The 27,950-nt window shown below is 37.5% G+C and overlaps 1 protein-coding gene across 1 annotated transcript in view; it reads right to left on the minus strand.

Moving 5' to 3' along the window:
• LOC142346215 (uncharacterized) overlaps positions 1-27,950 on the minus strand; it is a 58,246-nt gene that overhangs the window by 12,193 nt on the left and 18,103 nt on the right. The window contains exons 4-7 of the mRNA XM_075398729.1: positions 22,357-22,611; positions 15,438-15,768; positions 8,886-9,902; positions 6,707-7,108 (exon numbers count right to left, since the gene is read on the minus strand). Coding sequence (XP_075254844.1) covers positions 6,707-7,108; positions 8,886-9,902; positions 15,438-15,768; positions 22,357-22,611 — 2,005 coding nt within the window. The remainder of the gene's footprint in view (positions 1-6,706; positions 7,109-8,885; positions 9,903-15,437; positions 15,769-22,356; positions 22,612-27,950) is intronic.

The following is a 27,950-nucleotide window of genomic DNA, read 5'->3' on the forward strand; positions in this document are numbered from 1 at the left end:
AAAAGTTCATCTCTTCTGACACCTCCTCGGAAAAACCCAATAAAATACGCAGCAAGGCAGCAGACGTAAACAACCAAGAGGAATGAGACGTAAAACCCCAAAGCAAAATGCAGGGTGAAAACGCTGAGAGCTGGGATGAGGTGTTCAGTTCTGATGACCATGATGGTGTACCGTTCAAAAACAGTCATCGTGATCTTCAAAAAGAAAGAACAAGGGTAGAAAAATACAATGCTCAGCAACAGAAACCAAAAGAGAACAGTGAGATACAGGAGCATCGCAGCTTCATTGAAGATGCGAAATAGGTTCAGAGTTGCCCGATTGTTGATGTGAATGTTCCAAATCAAGGTTTTGCTACCCTCAATATTTCTAGCGATCAACAATCAGACACTGTGTACTGGAATTCCGGTACAGCAACCGGATTTCAACTAAACGCAATGCCTGACAATTTCACTCAAACTTTTGCAGACAATCACTATCCGCGGGATCAGCAGCAGTCACGTCATTTGCTCGGTAGTCAAATGGATCACTCATTCCCAGAGACAAACAAAATGATTAACGCTCCCAACAAAGAGACCAACCGTCACTTCAATTTCATGCCACAACAGTTTTCTGAGCAACAGTTCCAACAACGACCCACAGTTCTGAATGGACCAACCATCAAGTGATGATGAATGCGTTCAGTCTACCAAAGATTAGTCTTGACCATTTCTCAGGCGATCCGTTGATGTAGCATCAATGGTACAGCTTTTTCAAGTCAACCATTCACGACAATCCAGCCCTTTCAACTGTTCAGAAAATGACATACTTGCAAAACTTGTTAACTCACCAAGCAGAAGACTTCATCTGTGGTTACTCTTACAACGGAGACTTCTATGAGGAGGCACTTCAGGAACTTATCAGAAAGTTTGAAAAGCCGCAGCATGTTGTGAGTGCGTACCTCACACAACTTGAACAATAGCCTAGGACCAGAATGGATGATCCCAGCAGCTTTGTAAGTTTTGCGTCCTTCCTCAGACGTTTGCTACAGACCTTTCGACTTCACCATTTTGAATCGGACCTGAAGGTTTCTGCGGTAGTTAAAGTTGCCAAGGAGAAGTTGACAACATCAATGACGATTCGCTGGAATCAACATGTAAGGAGCATGAGAATAGAGCAGCCAAATCTGGCTGACTTTGCAGATTGGATAAGCACACATGCAGAGGCTTGAGAGGATATCTCTCCACAAAGACCACAAAGGAAAGACCGGGTTGAACGGCCTTCCCAAGGCCAGAAACACTCCAACATAGTTCTTCAAGCCAGCTCAAATTGTCATCTATGCTCTGGGGATCACAACCTTGGTCGCTGCAAAGAATACCTGAGCAAGTCTGTAGCTGACAGTCAGCAATTGGTGAGGCATCACAATTGTGTGTAAATTGCTTGAAGAGACATGAGAGTGGATTTTGTAAATCAAAGATTCGATGTCTTGTAGACAGATGCAATGGGTTTCATTATTCAACTCTCCATTGAGACGACTTCAAGACTTTGCAGAGAAGTGATTTCCAAGCAACGATTAAAGGGGGATTTCAATCCAAGAACAACCCGGTGCAGTCAAACTACGGTAGAAACTTCAACCATACAACGTCTCAGCTTTTGTCAACACCCAGTAACACGCCAAATACCAACAACAGAAGGGGATACAATCAAAACAGTTTCAACCCTCGTAATCCAAGCTATGGAAACAACAACTCGCATCAAACTGCCAATCAGCAGCACATCAATCCCCAGCAAACTAATGACAGAAGTAACACTCACTTTCAATCAGTGACTAGCAACGAGCTGAATGATGATTCATCAAAACTTCCACGGGTGCAAAACCACACTTGTAGCAGAAATCGGGAACCCACATGGGTCAGAGCTTTTATTCAACTACAGGCAATACCAGTCACGCTCTTCTACAAAGACTTCAATTTAGAGACCTATGCACTTTTGGACAGTGGAAGTGATAATACACAGATCACACAAAACCATTGCTGATGCTCTTCGGATTAGAGTCCCCAAAGATATAGAACTTCCTCTAGCTTCGCTACATGGGGAGCACACAGTGACAACAGCTGATATCATGATTGGAATTGGTTCACGTCACAGCTCAAAACCGGTGACAAGTCTTCCTGTGTACGCAACCTCCATTGAGCAGTTCCAGATGCCGATTGTCCCCGCAGAAATGTTGAATAGACTTTGTAGAGACCATGATCATTTGGCAGAAATCAACTTCCCATAAATTCGTGACAACAAAATTAGAATACTCATAGGGGCAGATGCTTTTCTGGATACTGCTCCAAGACATTTCACTACCGGCAAACCAAGAACACCCTACGGAGTCAACACACTGTTAGGATGGACTTTGACAGGTCCTGTGCCACAAGAGTACTTTCAACCAAACCATAAAGGAAGCAGCAACCACCACATCACACTTTTCAACCATCTCAAGCAAGATAGTGACGACCCGGACGAAAATCTTCTACATCTTTTTTGGACCTTTGAAGGTGTCAACTTTAGTCAGGGTTCTACGAAGGGACAAAATGAAGAAGACCAGAAGGCCATAAAGATTTTGGCAGAGACCACACATCACAACGGGGAAAGATATGAGATTGGAATCCCTTGGCGAGAACACGTCACGCTACCCAACAACTACTTCATGGCAAGGTTTCAGTGGCACGCTGCAGAAGCGATTAGAGAGAGACAACCAACTGAAACAAAGATATATGACCATTATCTTTGATGATATGGATAAGGGATACATAGCAGCTGTTACGAACCAGGATGCAAAGAACATTTGGTACCTACCGCATCATGCCGTCATCAACAAGCAAAAACCTGACAAGATAAGACGAGTGACAAATGCAGCCTCAAAATACAAAGGGGTTTCTTTGAACGATGCACTGCTTACGGGACCGGACCTTTTGTGCAATCTACTTGGACTTCTTCTACGGTTTCGTCAGTACAAGGTTGCAGTAACAGCAGACATAGAGGCTATGTTCATGCAAGTTTGAATCAGAGAAGAAGACCAAGATGCTCTCCTTTTTTTGTGGAACGACAATGATCAGATGACATCCAAATACCAACGACTCATTTTTGGAGCAACATGTTCTCCTGCCAGCGCAATTTTTGTTCTGCAAAAGTGCGCCAACGATAACAGACAAGAACATCCAAAAATCTTTGACTCAATCACAAAAAAATTCTACATGGATGACTTCATTCAAATATTCTCAACAGAGGAACAGGCAGCAAATACAGCGACTGAGCTGAAACATGTTCTCAAAACAGGGGGATTCAACCTTACCAAGTTTCTCAGCAATAACCCTGCTGTGCTGGAAAAGATTCCACAGGAAGACAGAATTGGAGTTCTAAAGTTACAAAGGATACTTGGTCAAACATGGAACCCTAAAAACCGATCAACTTCTTCTTGCGAAACCCAAACTGAGCTATGAAAGAGAGAATATCACACAGAGAAAGCTTCTCTCAATGGCTGCTTCTTTGTTTGATCACATTGGAATAGTCTCGCCTTTTGCAATTCGACTGAGATGCATCTTGCAAAAAGTTGTCAAACAAGGACACAATTGGGACCAGCTACTATCAAAGGAACATTACAACGAAATTCAGCAATGGATGGAAGACTTCCAGAATATGCCTTCAATTCAAATCCCCAGATGTCTAGTTCCCAACGTCGATGGAACTCACGAGTTGCACACCTTCACAGACGCTTCACTTTCAGCAGTATCAGCAGTGGTGTACCTGAGGACAGTCTCCGCTGACGGCTCAATAGCTACCCACTACGTCATCAGCAAGTCCAAGGTGGCACCAATCAAACAGATGAGCATTCCCAAATTGGAGCTAGCTCGAAGCAGCTACACTTGGAGCAGAACTAGCAGGCTTCTGTGAGACCGAGATGACAATAGATGTGAAGAGCAAAAAATTTTGGAGCGACAGCACAGCAGTACTCAGCTGGATCAAATCAAAGGATCGACAGAAGATGTACATCGCAAATAGGCTCAACAAAATTGCTGAGAACTCAAACAAAGACGACTGGCGACACGTACCAGGAAAAAAGAAACCGGCTGATCATGGTACCAGAGGTCTAGCTCTATGCGATCTTCAAAAATTGTGGATAACAGAACCTTCTTTCCTGATCAAACCTGAGAGCGAGTGGACATTCTCTGGTGACAAAACAGCTCAAACATGCGGCACTCAAGTTGATGTCAAGACCAGTGAAAAATCATTGGTAGATCCAAACAGATTTTCAAATTGGCCTAGACTCCTTGGCACAATTAGAACAGTATTTCGAGCAGTGCGCGTACTGAAGATCAAACGCGACGTACCTTGCGACTTGGACGACTTCGCGTCTGACGAAAACAACGCTCGGAGCTTACTCTTTAGGATATCTCAGTCCACACACTTCAAGGACACAGTTTCTCGACTTCAAAGTGGACTACCCCTAGACAAGAAGGATAAACTATTACCATATACACCCTTTCTGGATAGCGACGGACTACTTAGGTTTGAGGGACAAATTCAGAAATCTGGATTGCCTTTTCAGAGCAAACATCCGGTGATACTCCACAGCAAGTGCAGAGTTGCCAAACTGCTTATTGAGAAAGCACATCATCACTGCGGGCATCATGGAATTGAACATGTTCGTGCACATATCCAAGCAACTTTCATAATAGTTGGAATCCGCAGAGCTCTAAGAACTTTAGGGAAGTACTGCTTCATCTGCAGACGCTGGCGAGCAGACAATGTCAGACCGAAGATGACTCTTCTACCAAAATTTCGCTTTCCGGAGCACTCCAAACTCTACCCATTTGTGAATAATGGAATAGACATGTTCGGTCCCTTTCACATTGAAAAAACCAGAACCCAGACAGAACTCAATTATGTCTGCATGTTTACATGCTTGGTCACACGAGCAGTACACATGGAAGTTTGTGAGGACCTCTCTACTGACTGTCTACTAATGGCTATTCGACGTTTTGTATCCAGACGAGGATACCCTGACGTGATTGTTTCGGACAACGGGAAAAACTTTGTTGGAGCTAACCAGTCAATGAAACTCAATTTTCATGAAAACTACAAACCAGACAACAATTACATACGTCTCCAGCTGGCCCAAAAGAACATCCAGTGGACGTTCAACCCACCTCTGGCACCGCACTTCGGAGGGGTTTGGGAACGACTTATCCAGTCGGCTAAACGAAGCCTACTTGTTGTCCTCGGAAGCCGCCGACTAATCTTTTCAGTCTTCCATACAGTCGTAGCGGAGGCAGAAAGAATTTTTAATTCACGCTCACTGACGCATGTTGGGAGCACTTTGACCGACCAGGAACCATTAACACTGAATCACTTCCTGATGAGAAGAGGCCACTTCTGCCTAAAACCTCTGGCAAACAACAGAACCCGGTTTTCAATTAAAGACTTCAAGGAGTCACAGACGCTTTTGGACCACTATTGGTCTCGTCTTCTCAAAGAATTTGTACCGGAACTTAACAGACGGACAAAATGGCAGCAAGCCAACGCTGAGCTCAAGGAAGACGATGTTGTTTGGCTCTACAAAGAGTTTACACCCCGAGGAATTTGGCCCATTGGTCGGACCGTCAAAGCACATGTGAGTAGAGATTGAGTGGCAAGAAGCTTCGACATCAAGAACAGTACTGGTATGGTGCAACGTCCCGCAGTGAGATTGGGCAAAGTGTTTGAAACTGACAATGATTCTTCTTCTTCGTTGGCCGCGGAGGGTGAATGAATACTCCTTCAATCATGTCAAATTGATGCATAAACTCACTTAAGCGGAAACTTTTGAGGCAGTAAATTTGATTTTCTGATGTCAATTATTTTGTTCTTTTCTGATATATTTATTTGCTAAGTTTTGTTGTTGCTTGCCGGAGTGTAAACGGTCCGTAACCGTTTAGCCCCCAATCCTTCCCCTTGTTATTTAGTTCAAATTGATTGAGTTCATATTCATAATCGCTGTAAAAGTCATATCTTAAACTTTGATTTTTCATGATTTTCAATACCAAACCTTTTTATTCATTATCATACATGAGTTTCATCGTGCCATACTTAACTTTGATAGTAAATGCGGGTATAAACCACACCTTTGTAATCTATTATTTAACAAGCATGCAAGCTTATAGAAGAACATACAGCAAAATAAACTCTTGAAAACCAGTCGTTGTCTCTGAAAGCGGATCAGACTAAAGAAAAGATAACAGATATCGAATTTTTGCAAATTTTTAAAACCTCATTAACTTTTCGGAAAAAAGTGAAGTTCAAATGAAAACTTTCTAATTTCAATATGTACAACTGAAATTTTTTCGAATGATTTCACTCACAACTCTCTACGATAAATATACCAGGTCGAAATTGCTTTTACAAAAATTGCAGTTGAGCACATAGTTCTTACTCCACTAAGTAGGATAGGAAAAAAATAACTTTTCCTCCAGTGGTGCAGAAAATTTTGCAATGCATTTTTAATTATTTAGCCGCCGATTTTTGGTATTTTCATGATGCAGCTCCAATTCAAGGAACAAAAATTTTGACAGTTTTTAAAATCTTAAACTGATAATTGAAAACAACTCTATTTCGTTATTATAAAACGCAATTCCGGTTAAAAAAAATAAATTCGTAAAATTTATTCAAATCGGTTGAAGGGAGTAGTTCTGAATTCACTTACGCTATTTTTCGTTTCAAACTGTCAACCCAATCACACCACTGATGTTCTCCATTAGCCTCCATTTCCTTCCTGTCCTCATCCATTGTTCGTTCAAACTCATTCAACGCTTCACAGAATAACTTGAAGTAGACTTCTTCGTTCCTTTCAATCATGGCTCTTATGAATGTGTAACTCCTCTGAAGAATACACACTCGGAATGTGTCTCGGATGCTTTCTTGATCATCGTCTGATAGAGGATTACTGTCCAAGTCTAAGTAGTCGATTAGGAGGATGATACACTCTTTGTCTTTGTTTGACCTGGCAGTCAGTGTGAGCAGAGATTCTCTTCTGGTTGCCCCGAAGGTTATGTACAATTTTTTGAGAATTAATGGTCTAGGGATATGTTTCCTCTCAGGCAAAATACTTCAAAATTTGTTGAAACTAATGTGCAGGAGGTTGAGGTTCTTGTTCAAAATGTATCATAAAATTACGCATCCAAATAACTTTTGCATATGAAAATACCCAGACACGCCGAAATCACCTATCACCCAGACTTTGCTGGTCAATATATGGATGCGTTCATGTGCCCATTCGAAAGTCGGGAAGAAAAATACCCATCCAGAACGATATGTGATATGATCCAGACTTTAGCTCATTCGCCGTATGAAAAGACATTTCACAACCAAGTCTCTTATGATGCAGATATTACAATCCCAATTGAAAATTGATTATTCGATTCAATTGGTTGATTAATCTCAAAACTAAGTTCTTTCTGATTCTAAAATCTTTTTTATCTTGAGCATCACGGAGAATTTATCTTAAGCTATCAAGGAGAATCATTTTTCATTGCTTTGATCGCCTTAAAAGTTGGCAAAAATTCTCGTGCCGCAACAAAATTGTGTTCTTAAACAATGGTTGCAAAAAGCTTGTCATTGGCTAATGGAAAGCTTATCTTCGGCTAAGACTATCGAAGTATTCTAAAAATGTTTTTAGTCAATAATTTACAAGCAACATTTTTTATTAAACTATAAATTTTCTTGTTTTTTGTAAAGTAATTTAAAATATTCACAAAATGTCAATTGAATCCATTGCAATCAGTTTCAGCATCTAGCTGTTTTTAGCCGCAAAAAATAGTTCAAATTATAATCAAGCAATAAAACACTAAGTTTATGGAGTAAAATATACAATTTTCACAGAATAAACGTAACAGTGGAGTTTAATGAAGTTATAAGTTTAGCAGGAGGAATTTTATAGAAAATTGATTTTACTCATACAACCTTTCAAGCAATAGGCTACCAAAAATGTTTGATTGATGTATGACTGCATGTGCTACGGGCAAAACGTTACATGACAATTTACACAATTCCATTTTACCCAATGCCATTTTACCCAGTACCATTTACCCAACCTGCCATTTTGCCCAATGCCGTTTTGACCATTGCCATTTTACGGAATGCCATTGTACCCGAAGCTCTTTGATCTTTTTGTTCAACTATCCGCTGTTCGGCTGGAATAAGTTTCATATCAAGTCCCACTGTCCATTTATTCATATAGCCGGGTAAACATTCGTTCTATTAAATTTAACAATAGTTTAATTTTGGCATTGGATAAAATGGCAGGTTAGCTATAATGTTGTTACTTTCTGATTAATTATCTGGTGTTTTTTAACTTACAAATAAACTATACAAACTTTTCCAAATGATTTACAATGGCATTTCAAAAACAAATTGTCAGTGAGCAATTAGAGTGGTCCTCGATTAGAATGAGTTTCTAGATGTTTGCCAAGACAACTTATTATCTTCCAAGGTCTTACAAATAATTCACTCAGCCTGCAAATTTTTGCATCCTTGATTGACAGACAAAATAAATTGTGCAGGACCCATTGCGATTTTGAATTGTAAAAACAGCAAAAATTTGCGAGAGAGTTGACAGTATTTTGCTAATAACATTTTTTTCGTTGGAACCGATAAACTCTATTATTCTAGTTCTAGGTATTCAATCTCATTTTTAAAAGTATTAGGATTTTATTCTCAGACTTTACGATCATGCATAGTTTTTCGGCTACTATCCGAAAATGAAACATGTTACAACATCTCAACCCCCCCCCCCCCCCTCCTGGAAAGAAATCAGAGAGCTAAGAGTTGTTTGTGTTTACAAAAAATAATTATATAGATTGTAACAAAAACAAAGAGAGAAAAGCCTGCAGAAAGTTTTTTGATATAGGAAGCAATTATCCCTCAATTGCTCGTGTGTGAGACCGATGATATTTTTAGCAAAACTCAAGGCATGCTGAATATTTTCTTTGGCACCATTGAAGCAAGCCTGGTGAATCAAATTGGTCTCCTCGGCATGCTTGTAGTTCTCAAATTGCTCCAGCATTGGCTTGAACTTTTCTATAGTTTGAGTGTACCCGCGCTCATAGGCTGTTTCAACCCACGACTGGACCTTAGTAGTATCCAGATATTGCTTCAGGTTAAATTCGTCCTCCGTAAACATTTTGACTATTTTTTTAAGAAATTTGGCACTTCGACGTTTGCCTATCATATGGTTGAATATCTTAACAGCACAGTCTTCAATCAAGTACGCTTTCTCAGATCCGTATAGCCGTCTAAGAATATTTTTCAGAGTCTCCGTGTCCTCTTTTTGGACGAAGACTGAAATGGAGTCGCCGTGGTTTGACCGGTCCATATGTTCTACAATTTTGTCAGCATGACCGTTTGGAGCTTTTAACATTACATGTTCATCTTCAGCTTCGTCGCGGAGACCAGTAAACATTTTTTGTAAATTCTCCTTCGTTACTATTATAGTGAGCGACTTTTGCGCTCTTGTAGTTGCTGCTAAAAATTTGCTAGATTGACTTTTGGTCATGAAATTTTGCTGTGTTTCCAAGACAACCAAAACGTGCTCTCTATCACAGCCAGTGAACTTCAAATCCATCAATTTGGTTTCCATCAAGTGGAAAAAATAATCTTTGTTCACCAACTCCTGGCCCAATGATTCAAACTGTTTCTGGTTATCTGTGAACCGGATAACGGCTCTGGTTCCTCCAATTCTTCGCATTTTGATTTGCCATTCATCAATTTCACCACCTAATGGATCATCATTGGGCGTTTGGGCGTCAGGTAAAGCTTCGGTTGGTTTGAAAAGGATATCCACATTGGCATCATCACCAAACTTTGGAGGAATGACACAGCAACTCGTGCCACAGACATGCTTCCTGTGACAAAATTTACGCAGAGAGTAAATTATTTGAAATCTTACCTAGAACAATTTTGAAATCCGAAAACTGTTTTGTAACTCATAACAAGACAGCAATGCATGTAGATTTTTTCCGACCGTATTTGACCTATTTTAGCTCTCTAAGGTGCCTATGATCAAACGGTTACCATCCAGTACAGACCTCTGATCAGACTATCCCCAGACTGAAGTGACCTCTGATCATACTATTGTGCGCTCGAAAGGGGCCTATGATAATACCATTCCCATCTGAAAGTGACCCTTCATCAGACTATTCCCATCCAGATGCGACCTCTGATCAGACCATCCTCAGACCGAAAGTGAGCCCTGATCAGACCATTACCATCCGGAAGCGACCTCTGATCAGATCATTTCCATCCGGAAGTGACCTATGATCAGACCATTCCCATCCGGAATCAAAACCCAGACCCAGTAATTATGATCTGGTAAGACACCGTGTGCGTTGGACTTCGGATGATCAGAGGTCACTTCCGGATGGGACCTCAACCTGGGTGATGATGGGTTATATTCTAAGTCGACTTCCTGAGAGGGCGAAACATCAACCGATCAGCAAACGGTGCAGCAAAAACTCAGCTCCGCCTTTTGAAGACGGCAAGCACTCAATCCAATTCTGTACAACGACCAAAAAAAATCTGTTTGTCTCAAAAAGAATTGTAATTTTTGATTTCTAATTCAATTTCAAGTCCTGTTTTTTTCAGGGATCAAATAGTTTATGGTCTTGCGAGGTCCTTATAAAATACGAACCCTTAAAAAAGTTTGGAGGGCACAAACTTGTTGCTGTATTTCAAAAAAATGGAATAGTGATAATTGTACTTCAACGAAGAGAAAATTGGAGCCACACTACCAAATTTGGTGAAATGGAACCGCACTACTTGTACTTATTTTTACATCCAGTTCCTCTGAAGTCCCTAACAAATGGCTATAAGTAATAGAATTTTTTATATTCCAAAAACAAATTGTGAAACAAACGCGTTTGTTTCAATTTTTTAATGTGATTCTCATGTACTCCATCATGTTTTCCAAATGTACTCAATCTAAAAGTGGGTAAAACTTTCCGTTGTTTTCAGACAAAAAAATTCACCCCATTGATGTGCATTAAAATCAAACGAATTCAATTTTCAGTAGAAAAATTCAATCCCGTGTCGCACTTTTAAACCAAAAGACAAAAATTAGGGTGGTATTCGGGGAGTTTTTTGCCAATTCCCCTCAAAACTCATATACCATTATTTTTTGGGAGGGGGGGGGGGTATGGGAGAGGGGGATTTGATGCAAGAGTGTGGGTAATGGCGGGGTTAAATGGAGCAGGAGTAGGAGAAAATGGTACAGATTTTTTTTAGGAGGGGTAGAGGTAAAATGATGAAAGAGTGTAGGGTTGAGTTGGAGGTGAAACGATGCAAGCGTAGAGGGGGTTAGTGGGGTAGAACGACGCAAGAGTAGGGAGGTAGGGCGGGGCTGAAACGACGTAAGATTAAGGGGGTAATGTGGTATGAAGATGCAAGAGCAAATGTAATGGGCGGTAAAACGATGTAGTAGTAGGGGAGTAAAGGCGGGTGAAACGATCCAAGAGTCGGTTGTAATGGGAGCAAAACAAAGCAAGATTATGGGGTAAAGGAGGAGGTAACACGAGGCAAGAGTAGGAGCTAATTGGTTCGAAAAGATGCAAGAGTAGGGGTGCGAAAGGAGATGAGACGATGCAGTAATGTACTTGCATTTTTATATCTTGTCTGTATTGCAAATTTCTAAAAAGTGTCCGCGGTCAATGCAACTTTCCTAAATGTTTTCAGAAACAGCAAGTGTTTAACAGCCTTTTAAATCAAAGCCTTTTACACATTTAATAAAAAAGACAATTTTAGTGCTACTCAAAAACGTCCAACTTGTCGGTGTTGAATAGGCATATGGTCGCAATTAAATTACGTCGTTTCACTGAAGTCAATAGAATCACCTAATTCAAGAGGAAAAAATCTGTTAAAAACATTTTATAACAAACACTGGTATGCAATAGAGGTGGTTTTGGACCTTTTGTAGTGCTTACCAACGTATTCAATTTATTTTGGATAGAAGGAACCATAAAGACGATCGTTTATCACTTTTTGTTGAAATAAGAAGGTCAAATACGTTATCGACGGTAAACTGGATATCAAGTCTTTGTAATGAACCAAAATCTTCTGTCATTGTGCTCAACTTATAAAAGACAAGGATCTTGAAGTTAATCAGCCTCTTACAGTGCACTGTTTTTGTGAAAGATTTTTTGACGCTTTGTTTTGCCAGATCTGGTAAAGAATTTGCAAGATAAGCGTCATTTGCTAGAATCTTGAAAAATCTTTCCATTTAAGCGTCGGAGTTTGTCTAGTTTAACTACTCTTACGACCGGAGAAGAGTATTGGGTGAGGGTCTATTTTTTTAAGCAAGCATTAACAATCTGTTTGGTAATTTTACTAAATTTACGCAATTATGAACCTCAGAACTTTACAAAAAATTTAATGTAGTTTAATGTATTTTACCAGAACAAAGTGAAAGGAAAATTTTATCTATACTGAAGTTAGACTAAATTTAACGTAAAGTTTACTTTAACTTCACCTCAACAGTGCTGTACCTTAATTTTGTTAAGTTAAATTTACTTAATTTTATTTAGTGTGCAAAATTTTCCGCAAATCTTAAATCTTTTTTGATGGTAGTTGTTTTTTGTTGGGGGGAATCTAACTATTTCCCCCTCGCTCTCCATCACCCCATAATCTTACATCATTTTATCCCACTAAAATTACCCCCCTAATCTTACGTCTTTTGGGGGTAGTTTTTTGGGGGTAAAATCTAACAGTTCCCCTTCACTCCCCTTCACTCCCATTAGCTTAGATCCTTTTATCCCTCTAAAATTACCCAATAATCTTACATCTTCCGGGGGGGGTAGTTTTTTTTGGGGGGGGGTCAAATCTAAAACTTTTCCCCATTAACCCTATTACCCGCAGAATCTTAAATCATTTCACCCCGACAGACATTTACACCCCTGCTCTTAAATCAGTTTGAGGGTAATCAGGGAGGGGAGGATAATTTCGACATGGGATCGCAAATTGTTGACTTGAGGGGGATGATAGCCCGTAATAAAATTTTGCCCGTTAATCACAGAAAATAGGAAGAGAACAAAGGATCAGAGACATGCCAGAACGAAGGCTATTAATAATGCATAATTATGCTTTTACGTTTTTGGAATTGAAATTAGGCCTTGCTCAACGTAATAGATATTCTATTTCTTATAAGCTGAGGTTTTAAAAAAGAAACATTTCAAAGCACCTTTTTTCAACCAAATGAACGTTTACAAAAATGAACTCTCCCCTGTTTATCAAAAAAATCTCGTTTCAAAAACACACAGATCTAAAATTTTACCGTGCTTGTAATTTAATTTCATTCTGCTGTGTGAATACATAGGATTTGCATTACTTTAAGGATGTTGGAATCCGGGTTACAAACCTTGTAGACCGGAACTCCGTTATTATGCTGTAAATCAATTCCAGCTAATTGGTGACTGAGTTCCGCGTTGGATCATCATGCCTAGAAATATAATATGTAGCTTCACAACTTAGTGGAAGTTTCAAGATCTAAATTTAATATAAAAAATTTTTGTCAATTGACGGAAATTTTGAAATAACTCAGACAGATCTTATTTTTTTCGAATTCACCCGGGTAAACCAAACTTTGTTATCCTAGAACTTTCCTCTGATTTTCACAAAACAATTTGTCTCTGGGGCCTAAATAGAAAGTTTTATACGTACTTTACCGGTGATAACAATATTAAAACAATGATTTTCAGAAAAATACAAAAACAACTTTTTTTAATTTCATTTTGCATACATCACCACGAATGACTAGTTTAATCGGCACTGAAAAAACGTTGTCAAGTTAAGCATTATATTAATTTTGGCTGTCAAGAGGCGCTTAAATTTGTTTTTGCTCTATGAATTTTATGAATACAACTTTTCCGTGAAAAAATGCAAACAAGGTAACCTGAGGCGCAGATTTCAGTTTTTTGTAGAGCAACAACTTTCTGAAGCATCTGGCAATTTTGATCTCTAATTCTTAGGTTGCGAAAAAAATATTTTATTTTGAAGTTCTATGACAACAATTTTTCCATAAATATGGTATAACTGAAAAGTAACTTTTTCCAAATTTTTTCTTACTAATTTTTTGAAACACATTATTTGTGCTTCGTTTTAGCCGTGTTCATGATTTCTCTAAAAATTTGATAATTTACAACTTTCATTGTATGAAAGTTCTAGGATTACAATTTTTCATTGAAGACATAATAGGAATTTGTAATCTTACAACTTTTTCAATTATAAAGTCAACCCGGACAGTCTGAGCGATTTTTATTCCGATTGCAATTAAACGGAATTAGGTGTAAAACTAAACACAAGAACGATTGATTTTAGTAACAGAGATTGTGGAGTTTAATTAAATGCATAGTGGAATTTAATCACTCTCATTGTTAATTTTGCTTATACTAATTTATTTACACATTTTGTGGAATTCAGTTAACAAATTCTTTTAAAAGGCTCCAATTCTGAAAGTAACGTCATTCCGCAAAATTGAAAAAAATTTAATTTCCGGAATTCAGGCAACAAAGAATGTAGCCTGAGATCCACAATTGAACGCAAACGACATCCACGAGGGTAAAATCAGTCAAAGTAATTTGTCTGCATTTGCGTCGTAATTTCAATGTAGACTCATGACTTTCTTAGAAAACCAGTACACTGCTCTTGTTCTAATTTGTCCACTTGCACGTTGTTAATTATAAATTTTCAAAACTTTTTTCCCGTTAGCAGAACAGAACACACATGTCGACCGCAATTGCCACCATAATTGAGATTTTTTTAAAATGGAGACTATCAAAATTCTCCTAAAAGTGGCGATCTTAGTGGGTCTGCTTCGAATGTGCATGAAGATGAACAGATTTTAACTCTCACAAAACATGTGCTGCTGAACTGATAAAAAATATATTGTAAAAGGACACGTTCAAAAGATATGTGCTGAGATCTAATTCCATGTCCAGAAATTTTCATTTTTTTTTATAAAGCATGACAAAAACAGATAATCATAATTTTTAAAGGAATGAAGAACAACCTTTTCATGTTCCTCTAAACGAGTCTTGAGCTCAAATTTATTTTGCCATAATTTCAATTTTCCTGCCGAACTAATCAAACTCATGGCGTTAATTTTTTTTCATATCTTTAAGCGTTCTAATAAGCTATTAGTTTGTGTAATTGCAATTGTTTGTTGCTTTATGGTGTGAAATGATCCTTTTTAGAACAATTCTGAAACAGTCCAAAAGCACTATGATTGATCTATCCTATGATCATGTCCCAAATGACACTGGTTGTGTCGGCTTTTTATGTAATTTTTTCTACATGAATAGTAATATGATCAGTTTAAGTTCTGATAAACATTCTGGCTCAAAGTTGAATATGGTTAAGCACATGGATAGCGTTTTCAGTTTGGTACTTACTTGGTGCGTTTGTGGAGAAAATAGCTATTGAACATGGCAATATTTCGCGTGCTTCGGTACCCAACAGTCAGAACCCTTCTATGGAACCCAGCCAGTGTGTTGTGGTCAAAATATTCCAGACTGCATTCCAGTTGTCCCATTATGGACATGCATATAACCACAACATCGAAGAATGGTAGCAGACCGTGAACTGGTTTGAGAATTTTCAACAGTTCGTCCCGGCTTGAGGCGAGGCATTCGTCGACGATGAGCGCGTATTTGCTTGTCACACTTCGATATTTCGGAAAATGGTCCTCAACTTCGGAAATTGTGCACTGCTTAAACTGGTCGCCTAAATATTAAAAAAGAGTAAATCATAGCCGACTGTCGTCAGAGGAATTTCTCTTGAACGACAGTCAAGATGTTGGCTTGACTGTAACTAACAGGAAGGCTAGCCTCAGGTCGAGTAAAAAGCATAACGAGGGAGGGGGGTTCAAAATAACCTTTTAAACCATGAATACATGCCCCGTCGCGAGTTCCTCAGCAGCTTTGCAGAATAGTAGTAGTATTGCTCTAAGTGAGCTTCTCTACCCTCGGCCTTTACCAGTTTATCCCCCTTCTCAAGATGAAAAATCGACTTAAATTGTTCAAGCGAGCGAAAAATTGATTGAACTAAAAAATCAAATCGTTCAAGCGAAAATTTTGCATAAAACAAAAAGACACAAACTTTTAAAATAATTGCTACAAAATTCGTCGGAAAGCATTTAATCACAAAACTTGGTGCAGGAAATAAAAGTGCTTGAAATTATGTCCCGCAAAGATGGCAAGGAAATAATTATCTCTGCTAACATAAAGGACTGAGATGTTGTACCCTACCCACTATGAGGTCCATGAGCCAAGACACGCATGGACCAGACGGAATTGTGTCGCGGATGGGAGATCCAGAGAAACCGAACTCATATTCTGGACAAAGTTCATCACGCTGTTACCTGCTTTTGCTTGGTTTGTTTTTTTTTGCCCACCCGGGTCGAGGTGTCACCGCTAAAAATCGCTAAAAGATGTAAGATTTGCGGTGAATTTGAGTAAAAGTGTAAGATTTGCGTTCAATGCGATGAATGCGGTGAAAAAAAACTTTTAAGCGGTGTAAAATTTATTTTCAGCGCTTAAGCGGTGAAAGAAAATTTTTCTCCGCTACAAGCAGGATGCGGTGAAAAAAAAATTCACCGCTAAAATCGCAAATCTTACAAAAATTCAACGCGCTAATTTCAACGTTTATCTTATATTCACAGGAAATATCATTGCAGTACGTGCCACATGGCGCAGTGGATTACGAAGTTGGTCAAACGCATGAGGTAGAGGTTCGAACCCTTCTACGACAGGTTCTTTTCCGTAAGAATTCCGGTGAATGCGGCGAAAAAAAATTTTTCACCGCAAAATTCAACGCAATTCTTACAAAAATTCACCGCTTTCAGCGCATTCAACGCTAAAAGATGCGGGCGCTTTGCGGTGAAAAAAGTTTTTTTTCACAGCTATTCACCGCTAATCCTACATTATTTTTTGACAAAACTTCGACCCGGGCACGTCCATGTTTGGTCTTGCACCGGCCATAAATTTGGTATCCTACTGAGATGCAGCAACAAATCATGTAGATTTTTCCCTAAGGTCAGCGTTGTAATACACAGATATAACTAGAAATATCTCTGGAAATAGGGTCTCGCAGATTTCAGTAACCTTGCGCATCAAACCTAATTCCTCAAAAAAATTTTAGTTGCCTTGAATTGCTTTGAAATTTTTTTTACTCAGGCTACACTCCGCTCTCGCTTAGAGAGCCGAGCGGCGATATATAATTTTCCACAGTCCAAATTGGATGGTTTCTTGTGCAAGATCTTGCAAGAATAATACAAAGTCTTACAAGATAACCGCCTGAATTGCATAAATCATTGCAAAATAAACGTGCCTTAGGTGCTTCATGGGCCTCTTTAGCTACTTTGAAGATTGGAATAAAAAATTTTGCCTGTTCTCGAAAGAACAAAAAAGTAACCCTAAATCGTTAAAGCACATATAAATAGGAACACCAACAAAACAAGCACAAGCAAATGAGAGGGGCAAAGACAAAATCTTGAGGTTGAAGCAATAAAAAAATTGAGGGGGAAAGAAAACAACGAGTGTTACACGCGCTGAACACACAAACAAAAGAAGAACACATCGAAATAGGTGGAATGGGCTGGGAAATGAGCGAGGGGAAAAACAAAGAAAAAAACGAGCGAGAAAACAAGTAACAGCGAGCAAGCAAGCAAAACCAAGCAGCCAACGACCACCAAGCAAAAAAGAGCTGGCCAAACAGGCAACCGACGACAAGCGACTGAGAACGAGCGCGATGGAAAGAGATGCGAGGAAGAGCTAGCAGTTGATCCCAATAACTGACCCCATTTTTGGTTTTTTAGCTAAGTATTATCATCAGCAGGAGTGCAGTTTTTCTATAGAACTTTTTTAAAATGATTGGAAGGCTAACAAAAAGGACTATTTACGATTTTCACCGTGTTTACAATTAATCAGTTAAAAAAATGTTATTTTTTCGCTAAGCGAAAATTAATTCCATTTTTTCTCTTTCCCTTAGGTGTATGATCCAGCTCATTTTACTACTGTTATTTATTTTTATGGCATACGAACCATATTTGAAAATCAATATGACTGCAGTGAGTGAAGCAACTAAATTCAGGAGAGAAAAATTGTAAAGTATAACACAAACCTCAAGCTGGAATTCTTTGAAAGCTATCACCCTCTTTGTTGAATTTGAGTTAGTCACATTCAATGTAGACAATATTAAATGAAAAAAAAAACACTTTTGGAATTATTTTTCTGTAAATCAGCATTTCAAACACATTATCACAGGTAGAGTTCATATGAATCTTTCCGTATCGAGGAAAGTTTATTTTAGGCGAAAATTTTTGACCCTATTTTTCGTATGTTTGCCATTTATTACCATCAGAATCAGTGTCGTTCTGCTTTAGAACGCTTTATTAAAATGATTGAAAGGCATACAAAAGTAGTGACTATTGACGATTTTCGCCATGTACGCATTTAATCAGTAAATTCAAGTTGCCGCCGGAAGAGTAAAATCAACTTTTCTGAATGTCTTCAAGTTTAAAACAGTATTTATTGTTCAAATTTTTGAGCCCGTTATTTTGCAAAATCTGGCACAATTTTTTCACTATAAAAGTCCGGATCTTGCATTTTGCAAGATAAACGTTATTTGTAAGTCTTGCAAGATCTCTCAAGAAAAACATTATTTGCAAGAGATTATCTTGCAAGGTTTTACAAGATAACCGTTGGATTTTGTCTGGGGCATGGTCAATTTAGGACTGCTATTCGTTAAACACGAAAAAAAATCACAAGAAAAACCATCAAATCTTTAGGTGGTTGTTAGTGATCATACTTCAAAAACGCACAGAATGGGTGAAGCTTTTTTGGATACACCAATTATAAAGTGTGGTCATTAAACTTTCAAGATATCATCAACATTCGCTGCGCGAAATTGCAAATAGCAACTAGCAGTTAACAAAAGCAAAGCCAGCTCGAATCTTAAAAAGATACTCGTGTACTCTAATGAATTGTACTGTTGCCATTTCGCTTTTTTATACTCATTTGAGGACACTTTTCTAACGTAACAAGGTGAGAACAATGTAATAAGCAAAATGAGATAATGTCTAGCCAAATTTGAAAATGTCCATCTTATCATGACCATCTTACAATTCATCAACTTTCGACTGAAGGAAAAACCAACAAATAAGAAAAGGTAATGAAAACTTGATAATGTTACTGAATTTTACAGTTGCTAATTTTGGAGCTACGGGCAGAGGCCAGCTACGACGGCCAGCTAAATTATTGCTCAAAAACATACCGCAAAAGCACCAAAGACACTCAAAACACGATCAAAATTTTAAATTCCGACAATTGCAAATAAATATAGTGTTATTATCGACAAAATTACAAAAATTTTTAGACTTCAGACTAAAATTTGACGGAAAATTTTTTCTTCACTCGGCCAGTTCTGGATAGTGAAGAGCAACTGCTGCTACCCACAATTCATTTTTATTTTCTTAAAAAGTTAAATTTTCAAATATCATCTATTAAACATGGATTTCGAAAAATTCAGTGTCAGAGACATTCAAGATTTTAAAAAGTCACTGAGTTTTTCACTGGCTACAGGTTTTGTGTAACTCGATTTATTGTAAGCATTAAAAAATTAAGAAAATGTGGAGTTTAATTCGAAAAGATATTTTAAAAAAGCATGAAGTAAAAACGATTACATGCTATCAAAAGTTGTTTGTTTTCGAAACAGATAAAATTTTGGTTGAAATTTTGGTAAATATGACGTGAAAATTTACTTTTAATTTATTTCCACTGTCGGTATCCTGGTACTCGTTTCTGGTTTCACATACAACAAATTAAATTTTGTTTAAAACTTTGAAAACCGCAATCTGAATCAATTGATATCCAAACTACTGTGACGGCATATTTTGTGTACCTGCTTAGATCTGATTCCTTGATATTGCAGCAAACAAAACATTGATTCATTAAGAAACACACCGAAAATTCAACTATAATTTCAAAAAACCGAAGAAAAGCTCAATTGTTTTGAAATTGAGGTCATGCCACTGATTATTTGGAAGCAACATATACTCACAAAATTGAATGGAAAATTTTATAAAACTTTTTAGAAAATTCTCTTCTACAGTAACTAATTTTTTGTGGCACTAATTTATACACAAACAATATCCGGTACATTTTGTAAAGCAAAACCGCTTCCTCGAGAAATGATATATATTAAGCATGCCAACCTCTTGTAGAGAAATAATTATTTGTTTTTCAGAGCAATAATTGGAGCAGACAAAGTGATAAATTGCTTTAAATAATTTAGAAAACAAAGAGATAATTTTTGCCTAAAAATTGAAATTTTCTTTATCGGTATGTTTCCTTAATAAGCTTCAAAATCATAGAATTTGTTACAAATAACTTATATGACTTTAACCGTAAAAATTTGATGCTATCAACAAATTTAATTTTAATCCCAAAATTAAAATCTTAATTTCCAATGTAAAGAGTAAAATCGACGAAAGAACATGTTAATGTAGTAGCAATTTTTGTCTCAAAAAAGTATTTTAACTTTTCCCAATGTATTAAAGATTGTTTTCTACACTACAGACCGGTGACTGAAACTTTTGTACAGATGCTATTTTTGCCCTCACTACCATTCGATGGTGAGAAAGCAGAGTAGGAAAAATTATTGCATGAGTTTTTGCCACGATGGAAACAACTCTCATTTATTCAAACAATCGGAACCACCCAACTTAAAAAATTCAACGTAATCATTTTGGGCAGTCAAAACCTCGAGGGAAAAAAGAAATCACATGGGACCATAAAACATGGGACAAAAGCATTATCATTCTTGACAACATGAAAATAGTGACAAATTTTGATGAACAATTAAGAAAAAAAATGAAAGATCAGAAATAATTCAAAGCCGCTATATGAGAATTATATTTATGCTCATTATGGTGCAAAAATAATTATTCATCAACCACTTTTTAAAATTATCAGTTTTTTTACCTCCGTGTTTTTAAGATTATAGTTTAAACCTATCTAAATAACACACTGTGAGGTAAACAAATTCAAAATTGCTACGTGAAGAAAAACTCAACAGAAGATTAATTTCATTAGTCTCTCGCAATACTAATTAGGGATCCCTAAAATCTCTTAGCATTTATACGTCTACCTAATTTTTGCTCTGATTCGCAGAGGTTTCAGAATCGATACAAAAACTATTGTGAAATCGTTCTGAATCAATGAAAATTGAAATTTCTCTGAAATTGTTTTGAATCAGTACTGATATTCTCCGAGCGTTAGATAACTAAATTCCAGATACAATACTTAAACTAACTGATATCTGAAATTTTTTAGTTAAAAATACATGCTTAGAATTGCAAAAATGGCTACGGCTACGTTATCCGTCAACAAGAGTCCAGAAATTCACCTAGTTTTGCAAAAGTCTACGTTTTGCGGCCTAAAGTTGTTTTCATTTTACCGCAAAGACCATTTACTGCAAAATAAAATCTGAATAACATATCTGTTTGAGTGTTTGTTAATAAATGCTGATTGCTATGCAGACTGAAAAAGAAATGAGACAGTCAAACAAACAATCTTTTGAATAAATTAACTCACCGCTTTACAGAAAGTGCAGAAAGTAATAAAATATAGTTTTTCAATAGGTTGTTTTTGGCGCATTTTGTGCACAATTTTTGTTTTTTGTTCCAGGAAAAAAGTATAAAGAAATTACAGCAAAGCTCAGAATGATCTTCCAGGTTTTTGCCTCGTTTATGTTGAGCTCAAAAAATAATATGTATAAAGAGACCATTCTCGACTCAAATAGTACATAAAAAGACTTAAGCTCGACCTTATAAGTTATGTTGAACCATGAATTGATAGCAATATTGAACACAGTCCCAACCAGCTCCATCTAGCAGACATCTAAGTGTTTTCATAAGTCGAGGTCTAGACTAGTGTTGCACATAAAATAAATTTAAGGCAATTTTACCTTATCATCCTAACTCACATTTGCCTTTCCTTAACTCACCTTAACTAACCCTAACTTTAACTGAAATGTATCTGAAAAAATAAGGCCTCACTACCTTAAAAAAACGTAAACTTTACTCTAACTTGCCTTAAAATTACTTTAATTAATTACCTTAACATCACCTTAAAATTTCCCTCAACTTTGCCTTAACCAAGCCAGGGGCCTTAAAATAACTTAACTTAAACTTAAAATTAAGGTAAGTTCGGGCAAACTTCGGAAAAAATTTACCTCACCTTTACGCTATAAACGGTTTACCTTAGCTCCGTTAAGGCAAATTTACCTGAACTTTATTTAGTGTGTGCTTACAGTCTTTGTAGCCATACTCCTCAAGCATTTTGCACTCAACATAATTGCGGAGTGCCTCTTTGTTCTGTGGCACAGCGTAGATCACTCTCTTGAAATTCAACTCATTCAAACAGATTCGGGTCAAGTTGAAGCAAAAATAAGTCTTCCCAGTTCCCCCCTCGCCCATGAGGATTTTGCGAACCCTCACGTTGTCTTTTGCACTCTGACGTACGCAATCGGCCACTTCCTTTTGTTGATGTCCCAAATCCGGTACGACTGTTAACAAAAGAAAAAATTTAAAAAGCAGCATCACAGAAACCAAACTTTACTCCCCTATTAGGCCCCTTGTTCTCCACACACACACTCTCTCTCTCTCTCTCTCTCTCTCACACACACACACACACACACACACACACACACACACACACACACACACACACACACACACACACACACACAGAGACACACACACGCAGCTTCATGGGCATCAATTTTATTTACGCCCCTATGCGCACTTGCTACTTTTTACATAGTATTTCAGGAATCTAAACACCGGAGCCGAAACAGATTAGATCCCCTAACTCCATGTCAATTTAAGCTCTTAAGCTTCTGATTTCTTTCTATACATTTTTCCCCTAGCAGCAAGTTCGATAGCAATTAATGCTTCACAAGAAGAGTATCCTGTGCCCAAAAGAATTTGATGACCAATCTAATTAAAAAGCCGAATCCCAGAAGGGGCTTATCAAAAACAAGGCTTTTTATAAGTTCTGTCATACGGACTGGTTATTTGTTACTAGAATATCCATTACCGTATTTAGTTCTTGTTTTACTTTCCCCAATTTCAAGGGCAATTGATTTAGTTCATTCCCTCAGATTTATTTTCATCAGTCGTTTGAATTGCATTTATCAATTGTTCAAGTTCGTTACAGAAAACTGTCTCTTCATGCATGTAAACAAATCTAATTTCTTAAACTTCCTCTTAATCTTAATTTTGTTTGAAACTTAATTCATTCTGTTATTTGCGCTCAAATAAATCAGTTGTAATTCAATGCAGTCAACTGCTTTTCAATTCTAAGCTCAACAAGGAAAGTAGTCTTTCGCGTAGCGCATACCAATTTTCAAAAGTGAGTTTCTAACTTGATCTCGAAAATTAGGCAATCGCAGCGCAGTTGCCCAATTCAATACAGTAGTAATCAATTATGATTCAATTGACTCAATACTCACCTGACGAGTATAATAAATTCTATAGCCATGGTTATAGAATTTATAAAAGTCTTGTTCTTAAATAAGCCCCTTCCGCGAATTAGCTATCTTATTTGGTTGGTCATCAAATTCTTCGGGTGGTCAAGGATATCGGGTGTTCATCAAATTCTAGCGGGTGGTCTTTGGATAACTCCTTTATATGCAATAAAGGCAACAATCCATAGTTTTGTGCGAGTAGTGACTAAATTCTGCTCAGCTGGAGTTCAAAGCGAGCTTGACTTGACGCATTCTACAATTTTTTAATTTTTTAAGATAGTGCATCTTTTTTTTTCTTACAACAAGCAGAATTTGAAAAATCGGCAAGAGAAAATTAGAGGCGCAAAAATTTTGTCTTGAGGTACTGTGTTATTTATAACTGCAGTTTCAGAAGAAAAACAATTTAAAGAGGGGATGCAATTGGCGATTCTCCTCAACGGACCACCCACTCTCGTCACATATCCACCCGATCATGTGTATAAAGAACCTTTGGAAAATCACACTCAGGCAGTGAAACGCGACAGAAAGATTCGCAACCAATAACTAAAAACGACGTGGCAGATTAGATGTAAGAGGATTGGCATCTTGTGTGGCAATAAACCTTGGGAGCAATGTGACCAAAAAGCAACTTCCCTACTCTACCTCTTTATTGGGACAGAGGGTTGCAGGATTTTCAAGAGCAAACATCCACATTTCCTCATCAAAAAAAGTCGATGAAAGAAGTTTGGCAGGTGATGGGTGAATGCTTCAAAAAAACTAGAAAAATCACTTACGACCGTTTGGTTTTCTTTTCCCCAAAATAACAAGACGGAAAATCCGTGGAGAGTTTCTACGGGAGACTCGTTGAACAGCGATAAAATTGTAGTTTGGGAGACGAGGAAACAACCCTAATTCGAGATACTTTCATCTTGAATATGATAGACTCTGATACCCAAAAAGAGCTTCTCAAAGAAACAGTGACACATACAAAAGCACTAGAAATTGATATTCATATGGACATGGGAGCTCAAAACATGCAAAAGATCGATCAAATTATCAACACAAACGCCCAATCAGTAAATGTTGTCAATAAATTTCAAGGACGCCGTCGCACCTCGAATTACCAACAACAACGGGAAGACCTCAATCTCCAGCCAACTGTCCACCAAAACTAGTTGTACACCATCATTTGCGCAAATTGTGGTCAACGCTAGAGTCCTAATCACCGTCAAATATGCCCAACGAAAGGCGAGAAGTGTAACACTTGTGGAACTCTCGGGCATTTTGTGCCGCAAACCAAAGAAACCACAATCCCAAGCGTCACATCCCCAACATACGAATGTCAACCAAATTGACGCAACAACCACCAAAAGTGATGAGTAGGTCCTTCAACTAAATAACAAGTTATCAACAATTATAGGATCAAGTGAATGACTCAAACTACGACAGTGGTTCAGATGATTATGTAGCTGCGATTTCCTCTGAAACGTCACATCAACTTGAAACACTAAACGCAAAAATTCAATACGTAAAAATCATGTCAAATTCAATGATCGACTCTGGAAGTGTGTGCAGCATCATCACAAATTACTGAGGAGTACTCCTTCACCACGATGGATCACTTCAAAATGTGAGAAAAACCATAAAACATTTTCCAAGGAACCGATAAAAGTTCTTGGAAAAGTCAAAACCACGGTTGTCTTTAAAGATTGGACATGTGAAGACGCTTGCCTTACAGATCTAGAGGAAGCAACAGACTAATCATCAAAAGGGACCTGTTCAACAGTTTTGGTTTGGCAGTGGTACAACAACAAGCAAAAAGAGACGAAGATACGATACCAGGCCGATCTTACCTCACAGACCGACCGTAAGCTGATACTGAAATGTGTTCGGTTGTTGAAATAGAGCAGGTCATTTGCGCCGCAAAGGCCCATGCCCATGAGGTACAACAAAAAACAAAAAATGAAGGACACAAAAAACAGACTAATGTGGTTTGAGGGTATTTCTCGACTTATTTCAAAGGAGCGAAAGGAGTATCCAAGTAAAAAATGCACAAAAAAATCATGCCGCAAATCGACAAAAGGAGAACTTAGATGGCCTCTTTGATTTTTTGGCCCCCGGGAGCGCAGTTGCAAAGCTCAGCCCAACCACCGTCATAATAAAGGAGTCGAAAAAGCCTGAAGTCCGAGTACGCAACTCGGATATCGCTACAGAATGAAAAGACACAGAACTAGCCCACTATGCTGATAGAAAACCATCAAAGATTAGCAAGAACACTTGGGATCAAAAGATCCAAAATCATATGAAGGATCTTTCAAGAAAAGACCTTATTAGGAAAAAGATCAAGCTATCAAGGAAATAGCCTGATAATGGGAGCGTAATATCATCAGGTCATCTATGCATTTCAACGACAAGCAATATGGCGAGAGCTTCTAAAATGAGAATTCCCAAAAGAAACCCCAAACACGATGAAGCGTTTTGAAATCGGCCAGATTTGACTTAAATACTACATTTCAGTCGGGCTGAACCAATCGCAGCTCCACCATCGCAACCTTCATCCGCGCCGCAATTAACACCAATACTCGGAAAAGAAAAACGCTTGATTCAGGTAAGCGATACATCTGATTCCGACACCTCATCACTCCGGCGAAGCAAAAGGCAGCTGAAGAAAAAGAGGAAAGACTCTGGCCAGCAAACACAGACTGCAATCCAACAAATACAAGATACGCACGTCTATTCAAACGAAGTTCCTGTATCTAATACAAAATTTATAGGCACTGTCTTTCCAAGAAACCCTAACAAGCGTTGAAAAATTGACCCATATTCAAATCCTCCAATTGACAGAGAACTGACCGCTCTCTAGGCTAAAAATTATTCTGACAATTCAGAATAAAACTATCTAACAACTCATAAACTTAAACCATCAATTAAAATATTAGTATTTAATTGATGACTATGTACTAACTTTCTGATTTTAATTAATTATAATCTTTAACAATTTCTTTAATCTTCTATCTCAAAGGGGGAAATGTCATATGGACTGGATATTTGTGACCAGAATTTCTATTACCGCATTTAATTCTTGTTTTAGTTTTCCCATTTTCAAGAGCAGTTTGTTTCATTCACTCCCTTAGATTTATTTTCATCAATTGTTTGAATTGTATTTATCAATTGTTCAAGTTCCAGACAGGAAACTGTCTGTTCATGCATGTAAACAAATCAGACAGGAAACTGTCTGTTCATTCATGTAAACAAATCTAATTTCTCAAACTTCCTCTTAATCTTAATTTTATTTAAAATTTAATTCATTCTAATATTTGCGCTCAAATAAATCAGTTGTAATTCAATGTAGTCAACTGCTTTTCAATTCTAAGCTCAACAAGCAAAGTAGTCTTTCTCGTAGCACATACCAAATTTCAAAAGTGAGTTTCTAACTTGAGCTGGAAAGTTAGGGAATTGCACCGCAATTGCCCAATTCAAAACAGCAGTAACCAATTGTGATTCATGTGACTCAATACTCAGCTAACGAATATAACAAGTCATATAGCCATGGTTATAGAATTTATAAAAGTCTTGATTTTGATAAGCTCCTTCTGCGATTCAGCTCTTTTATTTGGTTGGTATTCGAATTTTTCGGGTGGTCTAGGATATCGGGTGTTCATCAAACTTTAGCGGGTGGTTTTTGAATATCTCCTTTATATGCAATAAAAGCAACAATCCATAATTTTTTGCGAGTAGTGACTAAACTCTGATCTGCTGGTGTTCAAAGGGAGCTTGACTTGATGCATTCTACACTTTTTTTCATTTTTTAGATAGTGCATCTTTTTTTCTTACAATAAGCAGAATTTGAATCATCGGCAAGAGAAAAATAGGCTCGCAAAAGTTTTATCTTGAGGTACAGTATTATTTATAATTGCAGTTTCAGAAGAAAAACAATTTAATTTTTTACTCTTTTCCAAACACTTCATGTAAAATTGTGTTACAAAGTTTCCAAAGTTAGCATAAAAATCTAGTTCGTTTTAATTTTGACCAAATGCATTCTCATTATTGTTCTCTAATCAAATTTTCATGCCAACGTAAAACAAGAGAAAAACAATACTCATATTCAGAAAATAATTGCCAGATTTTGCATGTAACATTCATCTCGTAATTATAATTTATTGGTGTAGTTTTTGGTCTAGTCTTCAAAATATTCCTAATCTAATATCAGAATAGTTTCAATTTTATAATTTCAGAAAAAGTTTAAATACTCAGCAATAAATTTTTTTGAGCTGCTTTGTATCTGAAGCAGTCTATCGCAGGAAATGCGCTGACACTAAATATTGTTTTTTGTTCACATTTTGATCCGCATGTTAATTTCTTTCGTTAATAATTGACATCGTAATTGCGGGGGATCC

The sequence above is a fragment of the Convolutriloba macropyga genome, chromosome 9 (assembly GCF_964194025.1).
Source record: "Convolutriloba macropyga chromosome 9, txConMacr16.3, whole genome shotgun sequence".
In the NCBI taxonomy this organism is placed as follows: Eukaryota; Metazoa; Xenacoelomorpha; order Acoela; family Convolutidae; genus Convolutriloba; species Convolutriloba macropyga.